The sequence below is a fragment of the Platichthys flesus genome, chromosome 5 (assembly GCF_949316205.1).
Source record: "Platichthys flesus chromosome 5, fPlaFle2.1, whole genome shotgun sequence".
Taxonomy (NCBI): Eukaryota; Metazoa; Chordata; class Actinopteri; order Pleuronectiformes; family Pleuronectidae; genus Platichthys; species Platichthys flesus.
In genome coordinates, this window is record NC_084949.1 from 8,732,485 (window position 1) to 8,749,288 (window position 16,804).

Here is a 16,804-nt window from a genome sequence, read left to right on the forward strand (position 1 = left end):
GGAGTAGTTTGCTGGGGCAGAAGCTTTTCTACTGCTGACAGGAAGAGACTGGACAGGAGGACCAGTTCGGTCCTGGGATACCCCCTTGACCCAGTGGAGTTGGTGGGACAGAGGAGGACAACAAGTTCCCCCACCCCCCTGCAGGTTACCATCAAGCCACTTGGCAGCTCCTTCAGCTAAGGGTCATAAGGAGAGGTATCGCAGGTCGTTCCTTCCTGCAGCTGTTAGACTGTACAACCAGCTCTGCTCCCAGTAAAACTACACGCACCACCATAATGGACTGTCACTTTAACACTTCTCAACTGTGCAACGTTCACTGAGCCATAATCTTCTGTCTGGGCAACATAAACGGTTAATAGGTAATAAATTCACTGTAGGTATTACCTCACATTATACCTCATTCAATGTCTTACAGTGTTCTTATTGGCTGCTTGTTCTATCTTATATTGCATCTACCCTTTTAGCTATGTTATTTTTAAACGTGCTTTATATATAAATTGACTTGGACTTGACTAGAGAAACAATAAACCATCTCTGTAATGTTTGAAATGTCTGATGAAAGAGCCACAAAGACACAACTGCCAGCTTGAATTTAAAAGAGTATGTTTATTAAACATATGTCCATCTTCGTAATTAATGGCTTATGATCAGAACATTCAAATAATATGTGCAAAACCACCTTACACACTGGTAAAGAAAGAAAAAGTGTCTTTGGCGAGATGCCCCTGATCTTGTTATCAGACTCGTCTAGTGTATTGTTAGTCACATGTACCCTTCACACATCTTTTCTCAAACAGAAGAATAATATTAATAACACTAATAATACCCACAATGACAAAAGAAAATCTGTCCATAACATAAAGCTACTGATTCCATAAAAATGATGAAAGCAACTATTTTGGTTCACAAACATGTTACAGAATATTGTCCTCAATATAAAGTGGTTTTGAAATTTTTATACAGTTAGAATATTTTTTAAAGGATTCAGCCGATATGAAAAATAGCTCATCTTTGTACTACATGTACTACAATTGGATTTTCTAGGTCACAAAAAGCATATAAAGCACTTTAAATTGTGTTCAGGCTTCGATGAGTAAAATTCAGTCATCTCACTATCATTACAGAAAGTGATGTTAGTTTTTTTTATCTTGCGCCCAGCGCTTTTGGGAGACACCTTGCGTTTGATTGTTTCATGGTATATTTAGTATAAATCTGAGAGACCTACACATTTGTGCTTTGCAGACATCACAATATCGTTAAGTCTTTGAAACGACATTGCTGCAGCACAACAGCATTTAGAGTCACCAGATCCTGTTCATGGGCAAACAAAAAGTTACTTTGTGAAATATTCACACATCACACCCACTTTCTCCTCTGTGAGCAATTCATGTTTCATGTGCATATCTGTCATTAATCACAATTTGTGTATCGATGACAAACGATTATCATCTTGGGATGTTTGGATTTGGAGGTTCGTTTTAAAACATTCAAGCGACTGGTTTTCTAGTGAAAATGCTTTCATTATAATTAACTTTTGATTATTGTTTCAAATTAATTTTGGCACTCATATGGTGATGTATTATCTTTTATGGTTCACTAATCACTTATTTATGAATTTATCTAAACTACATACATTTTCTCTGTTCACTTGCCACAGAGGTTTTTCTTTCCCCACACACCTGACTGCAGCTGTTGAAAGAAAATGTGTATTTTACCACGAGTGGTTGAATGCACGTTTTGTGTACAATTTAAATGGGGAATTTTCTGTCCTATACAAACAAAGAAAAGACTTACAGAATCAATCACTTTTGGGTAAAGTTCTTTAACTGGAAACTATAAGATATGTTCAATCAATGGATACTAGGAGTGGAGAATGGTAGCGATTGAGCTGATATGAAACATTAAGATTGTGAATCTTTGTTTTTATACTGTGAAGCTGGTGATCTATTGACGTGACTGACACAAAAGTTTGAGGTCTGATGTTGCCCATCTCAGTTATAATCTCTGAAGCTTAACATTCTTTTCTTGGTTTTAGTACCTGATTGCTGACAATCTCTCACTTTCAGTGAGGCTAATCGTTCATCAACATTCTGCATGTTTTGGGGTAGGCACATACTACAAACATTCATTAAATCATGTTTTAAAATGATTGTATACAAACAATTTACAGAAGTCAATTTCCTACAGATGTGGCAACAAAACCCTAAGAAACTAAAGGTGCTATATGTATGTTTTTTCTGCCCCGGTTTGTTGGTGGTTTAGCAATTGCTGCATTTACATGAAAAAAAAAAAAAAGGCCATACAATGCCCTCTGAGCAGCACCACTTTTTCAGAGCAGGCTGGACGCTAAAGGTGACTCGCTAACAGAAGATGAAGTGACAGAAATAGAGGCAAATGAAGAGTTCACATTCGCTCTGCTTTCCACTTTTCGCTGCTAAGTAGACAGCTGATAACACCAATGTTGGAGATGTAGCCAAACGCCAAACTTTCATATCGGTCCTTTAAGACTTTTAGGTTATGAAAAAAAAAAACAGTTGTCTTGACTTTTTTTTTTCCATATATATATAGCTAAATACATTTTGTGCAAAATAGGAACTGCTCACATAAAGATCTGTTAATGCACTTACACTATCGCTAGCAGGGAAGATAAGGAACAACAAAATGAGAACAAGGCAAAGCGGTTTTTAAATCGCCAACAAAGCACTTTAGAAGCATGAGAATAACAGGACGTCCCACGCAGTCTTGTTCAGGTGTCCCTGTACAGTATCGGATTGCATAAAAAACACACTGTGGTACTTCCACATTCCACTCCCTCAAAATGTCCCTGCTGGGTGTGTTTTTTTTTCTTTTTATTATAACGGAAAGAGCGGCTTTGCAGAACTGTTACAAGCACCCATTGAGGAGGAGCTCTGTTCATCCTAGGCAGTGAACATCCTGTTCTGACATCACAGCTTCGGCTATCAAGTCTTTGACTGTCAGTAGACTCCATTGTATGAGACGGACATCTGACAGACTTTGTGTTTGAGAGCAGAGTGAGAAGTCTCAATTGCCACAGGCTGTTAGAGGGCTTTTACGGCCCCACTAACCCAACATACACAGGTTAAGGCCACTTTTCCAGATCTCACTCGCTTCAGTTGAGATTCCACTTCCTCCACACCCGTTTTATCTAAGATGCACACATTCATAAAAATACTCACTCAGAAAGCATTTAGACAATACACTTAAATACAAAAGCACGTGCCTCTATATCCTGTCCTAACAACACTGTGTCAGCTGTGTTTCAGCCCTGGGGCTCAGTGCTTGTGTTGTGGTGTGGCCCCTCCTGCTCGTTGATGGTGTGAAGGAGGAGGCACACAGGAGGGTGGAGCGAGCCGCTGCCTATCTGCTGAGCCGCCTCAGGAGATCCTGAAGGTCCACGAGCAGCCGGCCTCTCCAGCCCACCCAGCACCTGCTCCTCCTCCACGCTGAAGGAGGCCCGATGACCGCAGCTGTCACAGAAGTCGCCCGCATCTTCCCCCTCCTCCTCATCGTTGTCGCCATGTCCCTCGCGCCCAAGAAGGCTCTCCAGCTCCCTCAACTCTTTGCCTTCCTGGCCCGTCCCTCCTACTCCACTGCAACTGCCGCTCCCACGTGTGCTGCACACACACACCTCAATCCCAGAGTCCCCTGTGAATCGCCGCCTCCTTCCATTGGGGAGACGATCTTTGTCCTCAGCGCAACCCTCTGACAGGTCCTTCAGCAGGGGGTCCTTGCAAGACTCTTCCACATCTCCGCTTCTTTTCTCCTGGCTGGTGATTGCCTCCCTACTGAGCCCATCTGAGAGGAGTATCACGCCTGAATCTTGTGGAGTCTGCATGGGCTTGCTGTCAGGCTTTGGCCTAAAGTCTGAAGTTGGAGGTTGTGCTTCCTCTGTGCTGGGTCTGCAACACAGACTTTCAGAGACCTGGGGCAGTGGAGTAGGCTGGATGGCTGGACAGTGTCCCTCCTGCGGCTCAGAGGCCAGGGGACAAGAAGCCACTGAGGATGGGCCTGTGTGTAAGGCACTGTAGGGAGGGGGAGGAGTTGGTGGTCTATTGACAACCTCCTCATAGTCAGGTAGGAGGTAGTTTGGCAGAAACCCTAAAGGGAGGATGGAAAAAACAGTGTTAAGTAGGAAAAACATTAATTTGCATCTGCACTGACAATACCAGGTGAGCAAGAATTATGAGTCACTCTTTCTTGAAAAAAACACCACTGTCTGACTTGTGAAAATGTCAATGTGACCTTACTGAAGTTTCTAAACCACTTTGTGGAAAAACAAAGTAAATTTCTGGTTCATTCTGTGCCGAGGCCTGTTTCAGCTCCAAGCGAGATGGTGTTGCAACACTGGCAAGGTACCAAGAGAGAAATGCTTGCCTCTTCCTGAAAACTGGGGCATGCAAACAGGGAAGGTTCTGACGCTGTGTGAACCCAGGGATGGATCTCAGTGCAAACATTACATTTGAGTCAGGAGCCACTGACTTTGCTAGTCACTAGTGTCATATTCCTCAGTTCAATGTCAGTGAAAAAATATTGACGGAGCTTCACACAGAAACAATGAAACAGAGGTCCAGTCATTTTATATACACATTATCTGCAGACATGTACTGGACTGAAATGAAAGTTTGTATCAGGATAGTGTGTTCACAGTGGTGATTCGTTTGTTTACAGTAAAGCAATCAGCTGACTGAGCCTAGCTGAAATGTTGGCCTCAAAGGTGTAGTGTTCTATGACCTCCCTTCTACTGGGAGGCTTATTGTTTTTTCTGTATTTACTTTTAAGGGTAATTAAAATCCACTCATATAGACCACAGATGAATATTGTATTGATTTTACTTAAATTATTTTGACCAACAGACTTGATCACTGAATGAAGTGAGAAAACTTGGATTGGTACTGGAAGATTTAGGATAAACACAGAGTTCATGCATCAAATGTTGTGAGTTTTAATTTTCGGTGCACTATCCCTTTAAGACAGCAAAGAGACGGCTCTTTACACATCACCAGAGGGAAAAGCCTCAGCATTCTTCTGGAGTCGAGTTTCACTCTCCTCAATGTTTTGATCAGCACCATCTCCAGATTGAGATATTTGGATCTAAGTACTCAGATTTGTTCACCGACTAGCTTTTTAAGTTTTTCTCTGCTTTTGACTGGTCTGATCACAATTTGACATGTTTGGAAATAGATCTGTTGGACTGAACCTATTGTATTTGCTGGTGATATTTAAACCTAGTAACCTACCACGAACAACATGTCTTACAGTAAGTAAAATATAAAGAAAATCAAAACACGGGTTTGAACCAGAATTTTGAAGTTGAAGGCAGTTAAAACAAAACAATGGGCAGAAAGACAATAAAATACTCTTCAGGCTGAGAGAAGCTGCAGAGTGCTCTGTGGGCTTGTCATCATAAGCAACCTGTTTCACATTAAACACAATAGTTTCATACATTGTTTGAAACTGCAGCTTTAAATGCTCAAATCTGAGTAGTTGCTGACAGCAATCATAAGGAGACTTAACATATATATGTACAAGATACAAATATGAACAGATTCAAGTGCCAGTGGTAGCCCTTACTGAAGTAGAAGGGCACAGCGGGGTAGTTGTGTGCTTCACGGTAAGCGATGAGGTTGATCTCGTGCTGCCGTTGTTGCTGCTGCAGCCGGTGCTTGGTGCGGCGATGGTGGCACACGCAGCAGCAGCTCAAAATGAAGATGATCGCCCACACCAACCAAAACCCTACGGTCAGAAGAACAAACACAGACATGTTGTATTTAAAGTGGAGCAACGATTTTTGATTGTGTTATCCATTAATATTTTTAACTCACATGGTTAACATCACGTTAACACAGGAAAAACTGTGCTCGATAATATGCATGGTTCCCTGTAGCATGTGGTGATGTAACAAAGTCCCCGCTGTTAGCACAAACATACCACTGCCGAGCCAACCCAGCCAACATCTGGTTCTCACATTGTGAAACATTCACATGCCTTTATATTGTCCGTACTGCACTATGGATTTGAAGAAAGAATTTAATGCTATTCCCTATTATTATTTGTATGATTTAGTTGGATGTATTTTAAAAATTGAATAATAATCAGTCTTTTTTGAGTAGTGTATGTATAAGCTATTGCACCATATAACTGTTTCGTAAGCTTGAGCCGTTTTCAGACATTTACTCTGCAAACTGTCCAGAAAATTGGTTCCGGCATGACATGATTTATAAATTCCACTGTATACCACGTTTACACTCAATGTGTTTCTGTTCACAATTCAGTGACACTGGCTCAGCCCGTCGTTTTCTTTCCAAGCTGACATCTTTGTCTTCTAACTGTAGCGCCTCTTTTTCAGAGTGAGTTTCATGTACTTTTTTTTTCCTTTCTCTGTTATGTGTCCATCGTGTGTTTTAAACTTCATCCAGGCTCCCACTCGCCGGCTTTGAACTTTCTAGACATTTTCCTGGTATACTCCCACATGGGATCGCTGATTTTTCCGGACATTTTGCTAGGGAGCTGGCAGAAAAAGTTCCAGACAATGTCGGGAGCAACTGATTCGGGACATATGGAAAATTTCAGGGAAATGTCCAGACTACAGTTCATGTCAGGCCACAGTGATTAGCTTTTATCTCTTAATGATGACCTCATGATTCATGATTATTTCTGCCAAAGCCAGTGGAAAATAAATATATATATATATAAAAAAAATAATTTCATATTATATATATTAAGAATGTGTACTAATAATGATGATAACAACAAAACATGCCAGCGCAATGTGTCTCTTAAAGATCATTGTGTTTTTTATTGTGACATGAAGTTAAACATTTCTTCTAAATAATTATTTGTGAACCTGTACTGTCTAGAGTCTAAACAGCAGCAGGGAACCAAAACTGAGTGAAGCTTAAAAAAACAGTCAGTTTGTGTTTTCTGTGTGTCTGAGATACACACGTCATTACATCAACAATGAAATGTGGAGAACGCCTCTTCAAGGACAACACAGCAAGTAGGCCTGTGTCTCGGAGAAATAAGAATGTAAACTACAAAATATTGAGCTCAGTACTGAACATCATGATCAACCAATTCCACAAGATTTAACACACGTGTTTTTTTTTTGGCTTTTCGAAACTGCAACATGTTGTTCTTTGTTGCACAACATTACCACAGACACAATGCAGCTGAAATATTTTGCTGGAAGATCAGAATACCTGATACATTAATTCAGCTCTGGTATTAATGTACGGGTTTGACTATTTTCTCTGCAGTCTGTAAATTGTTACTGTAAATAGAACACCTCAAACCATTGCTGGGTAATGTGAAGGAGAAGTTGTGGAATACATTTAGGTTGATAATGACGTTCAAAACAGCAACTCTCATGGAAATCAGTTTGACCTTGTCTATTTACTCCGTTTTGGATAAATACCATTCACCACCTGTGAGATGACTTGCCCTTCAAAAACATGTGCATTTAGCTTTTTCCTAATGGGTGCCAACCTATTCCTCAGTCAGCCTAAAAGAATGAGTGTGTGGCATATGGTGTATGCAGGGTCCAAGGTAAGGTCCACCTGCAACCTGATTTAGAGCCCTTAAAGTTAGTATAGTGGCCATTCCAGGTGGCTTCAATCCCTTTACTGCTGGGCAGCGTCGGAGACAAGAGATTGAAAAGATGAATGTTCATTTGAAATGATATGAGGCTCATGCTGACTTCCCTAATACACACAGCTTTGCATTAGAACTTTTGTAGGAAAGGTTGAAAGATATCAGAATTGGGCTTTAACATTGTGGTTGAGTGGCTGTCACATTATCTGCTCTCAGCTCCTCTTTTAATCTTTAGAAAAAGATGCAACTCTGTATTTCCTCCCTCTGTCCAATTATAAAGTCTATTCCTCCTGATCAACGGTGAACCACTAATATTACAGCATAGTATTTTAACATGAAAAAGAAAAAATGTGTCTTAGAACCTATCAAATAATGTTGAGCATGAAGACGTAAAGAAAAAAGTAAAATGTATAAGAATGAGACACTTACACCAGAGCTCATAGTAGTAGCTGCAGCACTGAGACTCTCCGCAGCAGTGTCCCGACTCACAGATGTAGCTCTGGTTATTAACGCCTTCACAGTGCAGCAGACTCTACAAGATGGACAGAAGAGGAACTGTCACTTTAAAAAGGAATAAATTACCTGCAATTACACAGAAAATGTATTTGGTCACAATGTGCAATGGTATAAAACCAGAGCCTTAAAACATGCCAATAGCGAGAATCCATGTTGTTTCTTACAACCAATGAGACTCAGCTGTGAGCCTCACTGTGTGGAAGATACTGGGATAGTTTTTAGCTGAGGAATGTGTTTGCATTGCAAGTGCAAAATATCTCCAAACTGCTAACTAAAAAGAGAATAAAAGAATAATTGATTGGACCTGTTGTTAAAGAGATATTGATACACCTCTCCATTTATGGTGAAAATCGTAGTCGCTCATGAATGTTGTTAATATTGTTATTTTGTTGATGTGCTCTGTTGCCCAACACACCTATTGAACCTCCAACCATCCTGGGAGAGGGATCCCCTCAGATGCAGCTCTCTCTCTCTGTGCTTTAAAAGGGTTTTATTGTGGTTTTTCCTCAGTCTCGACGAGGGTTAAGGGATTTTATCATTTTTACCCATGTTTTCCTACATTGACATTTCAAATGCCTTTTATGCAAGAAGCCTTTACTTTGTTATGGAGCTAGTTCATGATTTATGTTGTTCTCCAGTCCTCTGAATCATGCCCCAGTCCCATGTTCCAGTTCCATATATAGAATTTCAAAACAGATAACACTAACGCACGTTATTCCTAAATAAAGCCAGTATGCATAATTTGTGTGCTGCTGATGTACACAACTGTTGCATAACGTAAACGGAAATATTACTCCAAGCTAGGGATAACAAAGGGGTAACTCTCTTTTCTGAATTGAAGTGTGTAGATTTCTTAAACACAAACTACAAAATAAAGGGTATCCTATGAAGATTAGTGTATATTGCATCACGTGTAACATTAATATGTAGCATAAAAGTAGGACACTATTCATTTTTTTACACTCTGCCCTTGGTCTTCAATTTAGAATAATAACACTGCAGATATCTAGTCGCAAACATTTATACTTAGCAATGAATCTGGAGTAAACAAGTCCCTGTAAGCTACTAGAATTGCATCGGCGTTCATGGCCCATATCAAGTGCAAATGTTTGAATCGCAGCCAGCACAAAACTACTCAGCATGTTCCCAAAGATCGGACACACAGTCAGAAGAAGCTCGGCACAACGGTCCACTTTCATCGAAATTCAATAAGGCATTTGTCTCTGGTCCAACAGTCCGCTGCATGTTTTAACTGTCCAAGACCAAACTTTAGAAGCTCTGCCTGGTCAAACGTTACCACTTTAACACACTAATGTCATACCTGTAAAAAGAAGCACACAGGCTAGAAGAGAATAACATCAGACACATCAGCATATAGAGACAACTGTGTGTAACGAAAATCCTCTCCTGGGAAATGTTTGTGGATTTTTCCTGCAATATCCTTTGCACGTTTTTCCTCTAGATTCTCTTCATGATCCTTCTATGTATTTTATTTATATTATTTATATAGATTACCAGTGCAGGTCCCAGATTGAGAGGCATTATGATGATCCAGGTCTTCTCCACCTCTCAGCTCATTGTACCATAGAAGAAAAAAGTCAAACAGCTCTCGAACACTCTCACTCACTCTCTCTCTCCCTCCCTCTCCGTCCGTCCACCCTATACCCATACACACCCACACACAAACACACCCCCTCACCCCACACCCACCCAGGCCAAAACAGTGGACGACGCGGATTGCTCTACGGAAATTTCCAACCAGCAGTTGAGAGCGGGCTCCTAACTGGGCCTGGGCCGTGTGATAATAAGGCGTACGCAGTGGTGAGACAGTTTTTTGCAAAGTGTTTGGCAGTGAGGGAAACGTGGAGAAAATCTGTGAGAGAGTCAAACATGGAGCCTTAACAGAGGAAAGATTACTGACAAGGGACACACAGGCTCAGCACAAACCAAAGGGCTGAAATGAAATGTGGCTGCAACCTCTCTACTCCTGACAGATGAATCATTTCTCATCAGCTGTTTTCAGCTTTGTCAACAAGATTTTTTTCAAAACCCCAGACTGACAGAGGGATTTAATTTTCCGTGTAATTAACATGAAATGTTCTGTTCCTCCTATTGTTTTCTGATAGCTTTTCTGACAATTGTTTTCATTGGCTCGCTAACTATTCTGCACCATATGCTCTCCACTGGGTTGGCATAGACCCCTTTGCAATTTGATAGAGATTTTGAGAGTGTGTTTGGTTTTTCAGTCAGTGCTGCGTAAGAGAGAATTGAAAGAGGTCTGGATTTGACACAAAAAATCTTTAACACAAATGGGACTCAAAACAACCTCTGCTACTGGATAAGTGACATTCAATCATCAAATATCTGAACCTGAAAAAGATGTAGGTCATCAGAAACCATTTCTATCCGTTTGTGTTTACGTCTCCTGACAGACCATGACCAAGATAAGAATCTAGACAAACCAGATTCCTCTGTCTCCCCACCAATCAGAACAACTTCAATGTTCACCTCACAGAAATTTGCTTACGAGAAAGAACAGGAGCAACCGCCACACGCAGAATACAAAGTTGGCGCATGTGCACTTAAACTAAACAAACCATCCACCCCTGTCATGTTGCACCGCCACATTAAAAGCGGGTTTGGTAACGTTCCCAGAAATCATTGTTGCATTAGAAAATAATCAGCCTCAATAATGAGAAGCTGTTGAAACGTGCAGACAGTGAGAACAGCTCAATAATCCCTTGGTGACTATCGAATACTGCTGCTGGAGATAAGTGGCTACAGTTCTTAGTCTTGACCACAACGCGAGAGCTGATCCCCTTATCAGCAGTCCGTAGGAGCAGGCAGGTTAGCCGATGCACAAAGAGAACCTGCTGACCCCTTCTCTATTATCCTGTCCTGTGACAAAGGAAGGTGCTCTTTCATAGACATCAAGGTTGTTTGGGACAAAAAAAAACTGCTGGCATATTTGTCACAGTCACTAAAACTGTACATTCCCACATAGCAACAGCTGAGAAGTAGAGTTGAACAAGGTTGTGTGAGCTGATAAACGTTATCTCATGGTTAGGAAAATGCAGTTTGTTTGCCAGCGGATAAAGCTTCAAGACGAAGACGAAGACAAACTCCAGCTGTAACTATTGAATAACTACGATCTTATCACTAACGTTGCCAGTGAGGCTGAAACAAGAGGCTTCAGGCAGGTCAAGCAGAACATTGGATGCATGAACTTTGCATGTCCTACACTCCCCAGTGGACACAGTGGAGCATTCAGCAGCTTAAAGGGATAGGTTACAGACAATTCACTCATAATCTACCCAGCACTATGTCGATGGAGGGTTTGGTGAAGTGTTTGAGTCCACACAACCCTTCTGGAGTCTCAGGGGTAAACTTTGTTGCAGCAGAATCCAATACAATTGAAGTCAATGGTGACCTTAACATCAGAAGTAATAAAACAGAAAAAACATAACATGCCTCCATACTGCTTGTGTCACGCCGGATTCACACCGGACGCGGAAGCGATGCCGAAGCGAGGCGTAAGCGCAGCGCCAAGCCTCTGGCTCCCATCCCCTCCCATGTTAAATCGTTGTGCTGAACACACCGGACGCTGAAGCGTAGTGTTGCGCCGCTGCTGCCTTGCGCCGTGCAGCGATCGTTTCGGCGTTGAGTCTATTTTTTCCGCTTGACGCAAGCGTATCGCACGAGGAAACACACTGAAAAATGATTTTAAACGATATTGACGACATATTTTATATGATATAAATATTCAAATATACATCCCATACTTTGTATTCACCTTCTGTTGTCCAGGAGTTTTAATTTTACCGACCACATTATTAAATGTCCCCCTGTGCCCATCCACTACAGCCACACAAGCAGTCATAAAGAAAAAAGAGAGAGAGAGAGGGGTCTACGTATTCTCCACATAAGCTCGAGTGGAGAATACGTAATTTACCCTCGACACCCGACATTTAACGGAGCAAACAGCTGAGAAGTTCTTCAACATGGATGACATTAAAGACATTGACATTGAAGTGGAGAAGTCCAGTGAGTTGTATGATCCTCGGAACATGTTGTAAAGAACAAACTTAAAATGACACATGTTAGGACGCTGTTGCAGTTAATGTTGGAGCAACAAGTAAGTATATGCTTGAAAAAAAATTAAATGACGTTTTGACTGCAGGCTGATAACAGCGGCACTTCGGTGTCGCTACCGCGCCCGGTGTGAACAGCCAAGCGCCGGCGCTCTAGGGATTAGCGCTGACGCCTCGCCTCGGCGTCGCTTCCGCGTCCGGTGTGAACCCGGCGTCATCCAAATGTCAGCAGCCGACATTCACATTCGACTCGAAACAAGGTCATTAACACAACGTTTTAAGCCTAACAGTCCACTGGAAGTGGCCAAGACTGCGGACATAGCCAGACGATGGTGTGTCTGAGGGTCTGTGAATGCACCTCGTAGGAAGCTATCAGAGGACATTGAGGCTAAAAACACAATGCAAGTATCCTGGTTTAGAGTTGAATATGAATGTCGGGGCTTGCAGACACTTGGGTGACACCACAGAAGCAGTATGGAGGCATGTAGTGTTTTTTTCTGTTGATTTATAACATCTGAAGTCTAGGTCACCATTTAATTCAATTGCATTGGATTCTGCTGCAACTAGGGCTGCTCGATTAATCAAAATTGAATCTCCGAAAGAAACGCGCATGCACAATTCAGTCCTTCCCCCAAAGCATTCAGCGGCCCAGCTGACTGCCTCTCACTCTCAAGCAGCAGTAAAGTGAAGGAGGTGAGTTGTGTGTGGGTGGTGATCGGCGGTGAAAAAAACAGTGCGAGTGGAAAAGCAGGGAGGGCAGCAGCAGACCATGTAGCGGCGGCGGCGCGCACCGCTATTCTCAAGCGCCCTCCCGCCTGGCTGTTCAGACCGGTCTCGCATTTCTCCGCGCCGGTCAGTCGGTTATAGAGTGTTAGGGTGGCCATCATTAAGGGTTTGAATAACCGGGCACCGATATCCTGGTTTCAAGGAGGAATAAGACACGCAGCCGTCATCGGTGTTTACCAGAACCGGAAGCGATTAAAAAAATAAAGCATAGACTTCAGAATAAGGGCACATTAATAATCGTTTAAATAATCGTGATTTTGATATTGTCCAAAAAAATCGTGATTATGATTTTTTCCATAATCGAGCAGCCCTAGCTGCATTGCTGTTTACCCTCAAAATTCCAGAAGTGTTTTGTGATCTCAGGCACTTCACCCACCCCTTCATCGGCACTGTGGCGAATACAATGAGTGAATTTGAATTTTGCTGTGAACTATCCCTAGAAGAGTTGGATATTGCCCTCAAGATTTGGTGGAGAAACATAAGTCAAAGAGTGTAAATATTGATCATATATTCATGAGATGAACAGAAACCTTCATCTTAACCAAAAATAATGCATCATAGTGAGAGTTCAAAAACAGATTCAACATAACTATACAACACCTTAATCTGAATGTGACCTTTCTCAAATAATTAACTGTATGATGCGGTTTTCATCCTGTAAACTGCTTAGGATAATACTATTCAAAATGTCTGACAGAGAAAAGTTATCACTGGTTACCATAATGCTGACTCTGTGTTATGTGGAGATTTATAGGGATTAATGTAAATGTTATATATTATATATGACACAGGCCCATGTGATATTACCTTTGTCTCAGCCAGGACTCACTTCTGACCCGTCATAAATTTGCTACATGAGGTCTTCTTAAAATAAGTGTTGTTTGTCAGTCAATGGTTTATGAACATGCTGGTGTCCACTGATAACAAATAGAACATGATACTGCACGTGATAACATTATTAACTGGATTTTTTTTTTTTTTGCTTCTTTAATGGTAGTTGAACTTTAAACCTCAGAACTTGCATGAACCTTCAGAGATATTTTAACCGTTATCTGCTGATAAAACAAAGACAAATTTATCTTGAATGGAGGAACTGGTCAGGCTGTGTTATGGGCATACGTATATGCCTTTCAGGACAAACAGAGTAACATAAAGCTTATATTTATAGTAATGGCAAGACAACACCCTGCAAAGCAATAGTTGATATGCTTTGGACATACAAATTTGCATTTAAACATTCTTGTGGTCAAAAGGAACACGATAGTGCAGGGGATGACAATGATGATTCAAATTTAGATTAAATGTAATTATTAATATCATCTTTTGAACTATGTAATTGTTGATAGATTGTGATTAGTCAAGCTCATAAAGACGTTTTTTTTCTGATGCATCCAGGAGTCTTTGAAGTGTGTTGTTACCGAATCTCTCAACACGTGCCACTCTGACTGGACATAAGCATAGACCCACATGTAGTGGGCTTCCACATGCAGTTATAAACTTGTCCTGCTTTGTAGTTTACAGCTTTGTGGTAATATAGTCATCATTTTCTTATCACACTAGTGTAGTTACTAAATAGATTCTTTATCTGTTTGCGACTCCGAAAAAAAACAAACTGTTGGACCAATTTTAAATACTTCAATTGGTAACAGAAAAACGAATAAAGTTTGGTCAGCTAAAAGTAACATTGATAAAATGGCTAACTTTGAATAAAACTGTTATAATAATTTATGTGTTACCAATTAAAGTATGTTTTCCGGTTGGTACTACATTTTCTTTTTTACAGTACAACACATCAATGATAAATGATATGACAGAATTGTTATGTACCAGGATTGCCTTTCACAATTTTTACACCTGCCGGTCAAATAATCAAGGACAATTCCTGACATGAATGTCACATGCTGATAAGAAACCGAACCGGATGCTGACTGGTGACATTAATCCACCCACTCAAATGACGTACAAGTGTGATCATACAAAACGAAACAAACAATATCAGGGAGCTTGTGTTTTTCTCTCCTGTCCATTTGTTTATTGGTTAGTTTGTATGTTTGTTTGTAAGTTGGTGAGATCACGCCAAATAAAAACTGTACAGATTTCCATTTGGTGAAAACTTGATTGAAGATGAGATATGGGTCAAGGAGGAACCCATTACATTTTGGAGTTGGTCTGGAACCTGGTGGCCGATGCATGTCATTTTTTTCACTTTCTTTAACCTTTTGGGATAGAGCATTTTGCAAACTCTTAGTTGATTTCTCAAAGCATATTTTTTTTTACCCTATTAAGGCGACTGATACTTCATATTGGAACCCTTGCCGGTCTCCACAACGATGTAAAAATGCGATTGAGAGTTGAACGATATATAGGTTATTACATATATTTTCAAAAATATCCTTTGATAACATTTGACAAAAGAAAATGTCGCTGACTTGTTTTATTCATTTTGAATGTGAAGTTGTTTTCTAACCGCCTGTGAATCATCATAAATGTTATGAAGTCACGTATAAAACAATGTCATTGTCTCTGGAGTTGAACGTTTGTGTTTTGTTTGGACTGTAAAAAGTTTTCTGACGTCTCAACTCCCAGTCAGAATGCTCACATTGATACAGTCTTTTCTCTAAAGACCAGAACTACTAGTTGCCAGGAGATTCTGAGGAGATCAGTCAACACAGCAACAATAACAACTAATAACTTGACTGAGAAACACAAGAGGAGCTCTTTTCTGTTGGGCTAGTGCTGCTGTGCGGTCATTACAAGGCTCGGCTCACTTTGTAACTGTGGGGAAGTCGACTTGTGTGGCTGCCTTCATACCTGAATAACTGCTTTTGTTGTTTATGCAACTCTTTACTGAGGAAAATGTCAGAGCTCCACCGTCAACAAAGCAGAGCCAGGCCCTGACTCACTGTGCCTGCACTTCAGCTAGATGCATTAGCTATAGCAGCTTAGCAGGCGTGCTAACACCTTCCCTGACAGCACGGGGCGAGTTGAGGCTCATGTTTCACGACAGCCCGGACCAGGTGCTGTGCTGGGACCCGTGTGTGCCGCTGAATAAGCGGATACATTTCTAGCGGGATAGTTTGCTAACTTAGCCCCGCTGAAGTCGGGAGCGGCTAGGCTAGCAGCTTTGTGAGGGAGCGTTGTTTTGAAGAGCTCAGCCTTACCCGGTCCACTGCAGACTCGGTGGGGGTGACAGAGCCCACAGCGTGCAGGAACAGTCCCATTTCCAGAGCCCCGCACAGGCCTCTCATTCCTCCGACAAGTGGCTACAGCGGCGGCGGCGACACGAACATGTAACCGCTGGCGTACACAAACTGCGTCCGCGTAATCCCCCACTAGTTGTCGGTGCTCGTCGCGCTGAGAGGCCGCTGCATGCGCCGCCTCCTCTGCGTACGAGACATTTCAGCGGGGCGCGCGGTGCTGGCGCAACTGGTTGCTGTCGGTGCCACTGGCTCGTACAGCTGTTACACAAGCCGCTCCCCCCCCAGGCAGCACAGCCGCCCTGACTCCGTCTGAACGCAGGGTGTGGCGTGGTCACCTCAACCCCCGATCCATGTGCGGAACGTGACGGGCGTGCTGTTGCGTGGACCGACACTGGTTTTGTGGACTGGGCCGCTATTGGGGACAGGCTGACCAATCAGGGGTCGGTGCGTCTTTAAGTGCGCAGCCCTGTTAACTTCCTGGTTTGCTCTTCTTTAAAGTTTAAAACGCTGCCAGATCCATCCTCGTGATCAGATGTTTAAATTCAAACTCAACTGTCTTTTGAATTCAGACTGGAGTTTGTAAAGATGTAAGTGATGAAA

At 41.8% G+C, this 16,804-nt stretch overlaps 1 protein-coding gene across 2 annotated transcripts; it reads right to left on the minus strand.

Annotated features, from left to right (window-relative positions):
* Positions 1-586: 586 nt before the first annotated feature.
* On the minus strand, positions 587-16,603 carry wbp1lb (WW domain binding protein 1-like b). Of its 2 annotated transcripts, none has more exons than XM_062387797.1 (4): positions 16,166-16,603; positions 8,041-8,143; positions 5,593-5,754; positions 587-4,119 (listed from the first exon to the last, which is right to left on the minus strand). In XM_062387797.1, exons 1-4 carry the CDS (start codon positions 16,250-16,252, stop codon positions 3,281-3,283), a joined length of 1,191 nt encoding a protein of 396 aa, XP_062243781.1. In that variant the 5' UTR covers positions 16,253-16,603; the 3' UTR covers positions 587-3,280. The 2 variants fall into 2 exon arrangements, with proteins under 2 accessions (XP_062243781.1, XP_062243782.1); XM_062387798.1 differs by lacking the exon at positions 16,166-16,603 and adding an exon at positions 9,643-9,776.
* Between the last annotated feature and the right edge of the window lie 201 nt (positions 16,604-16,804).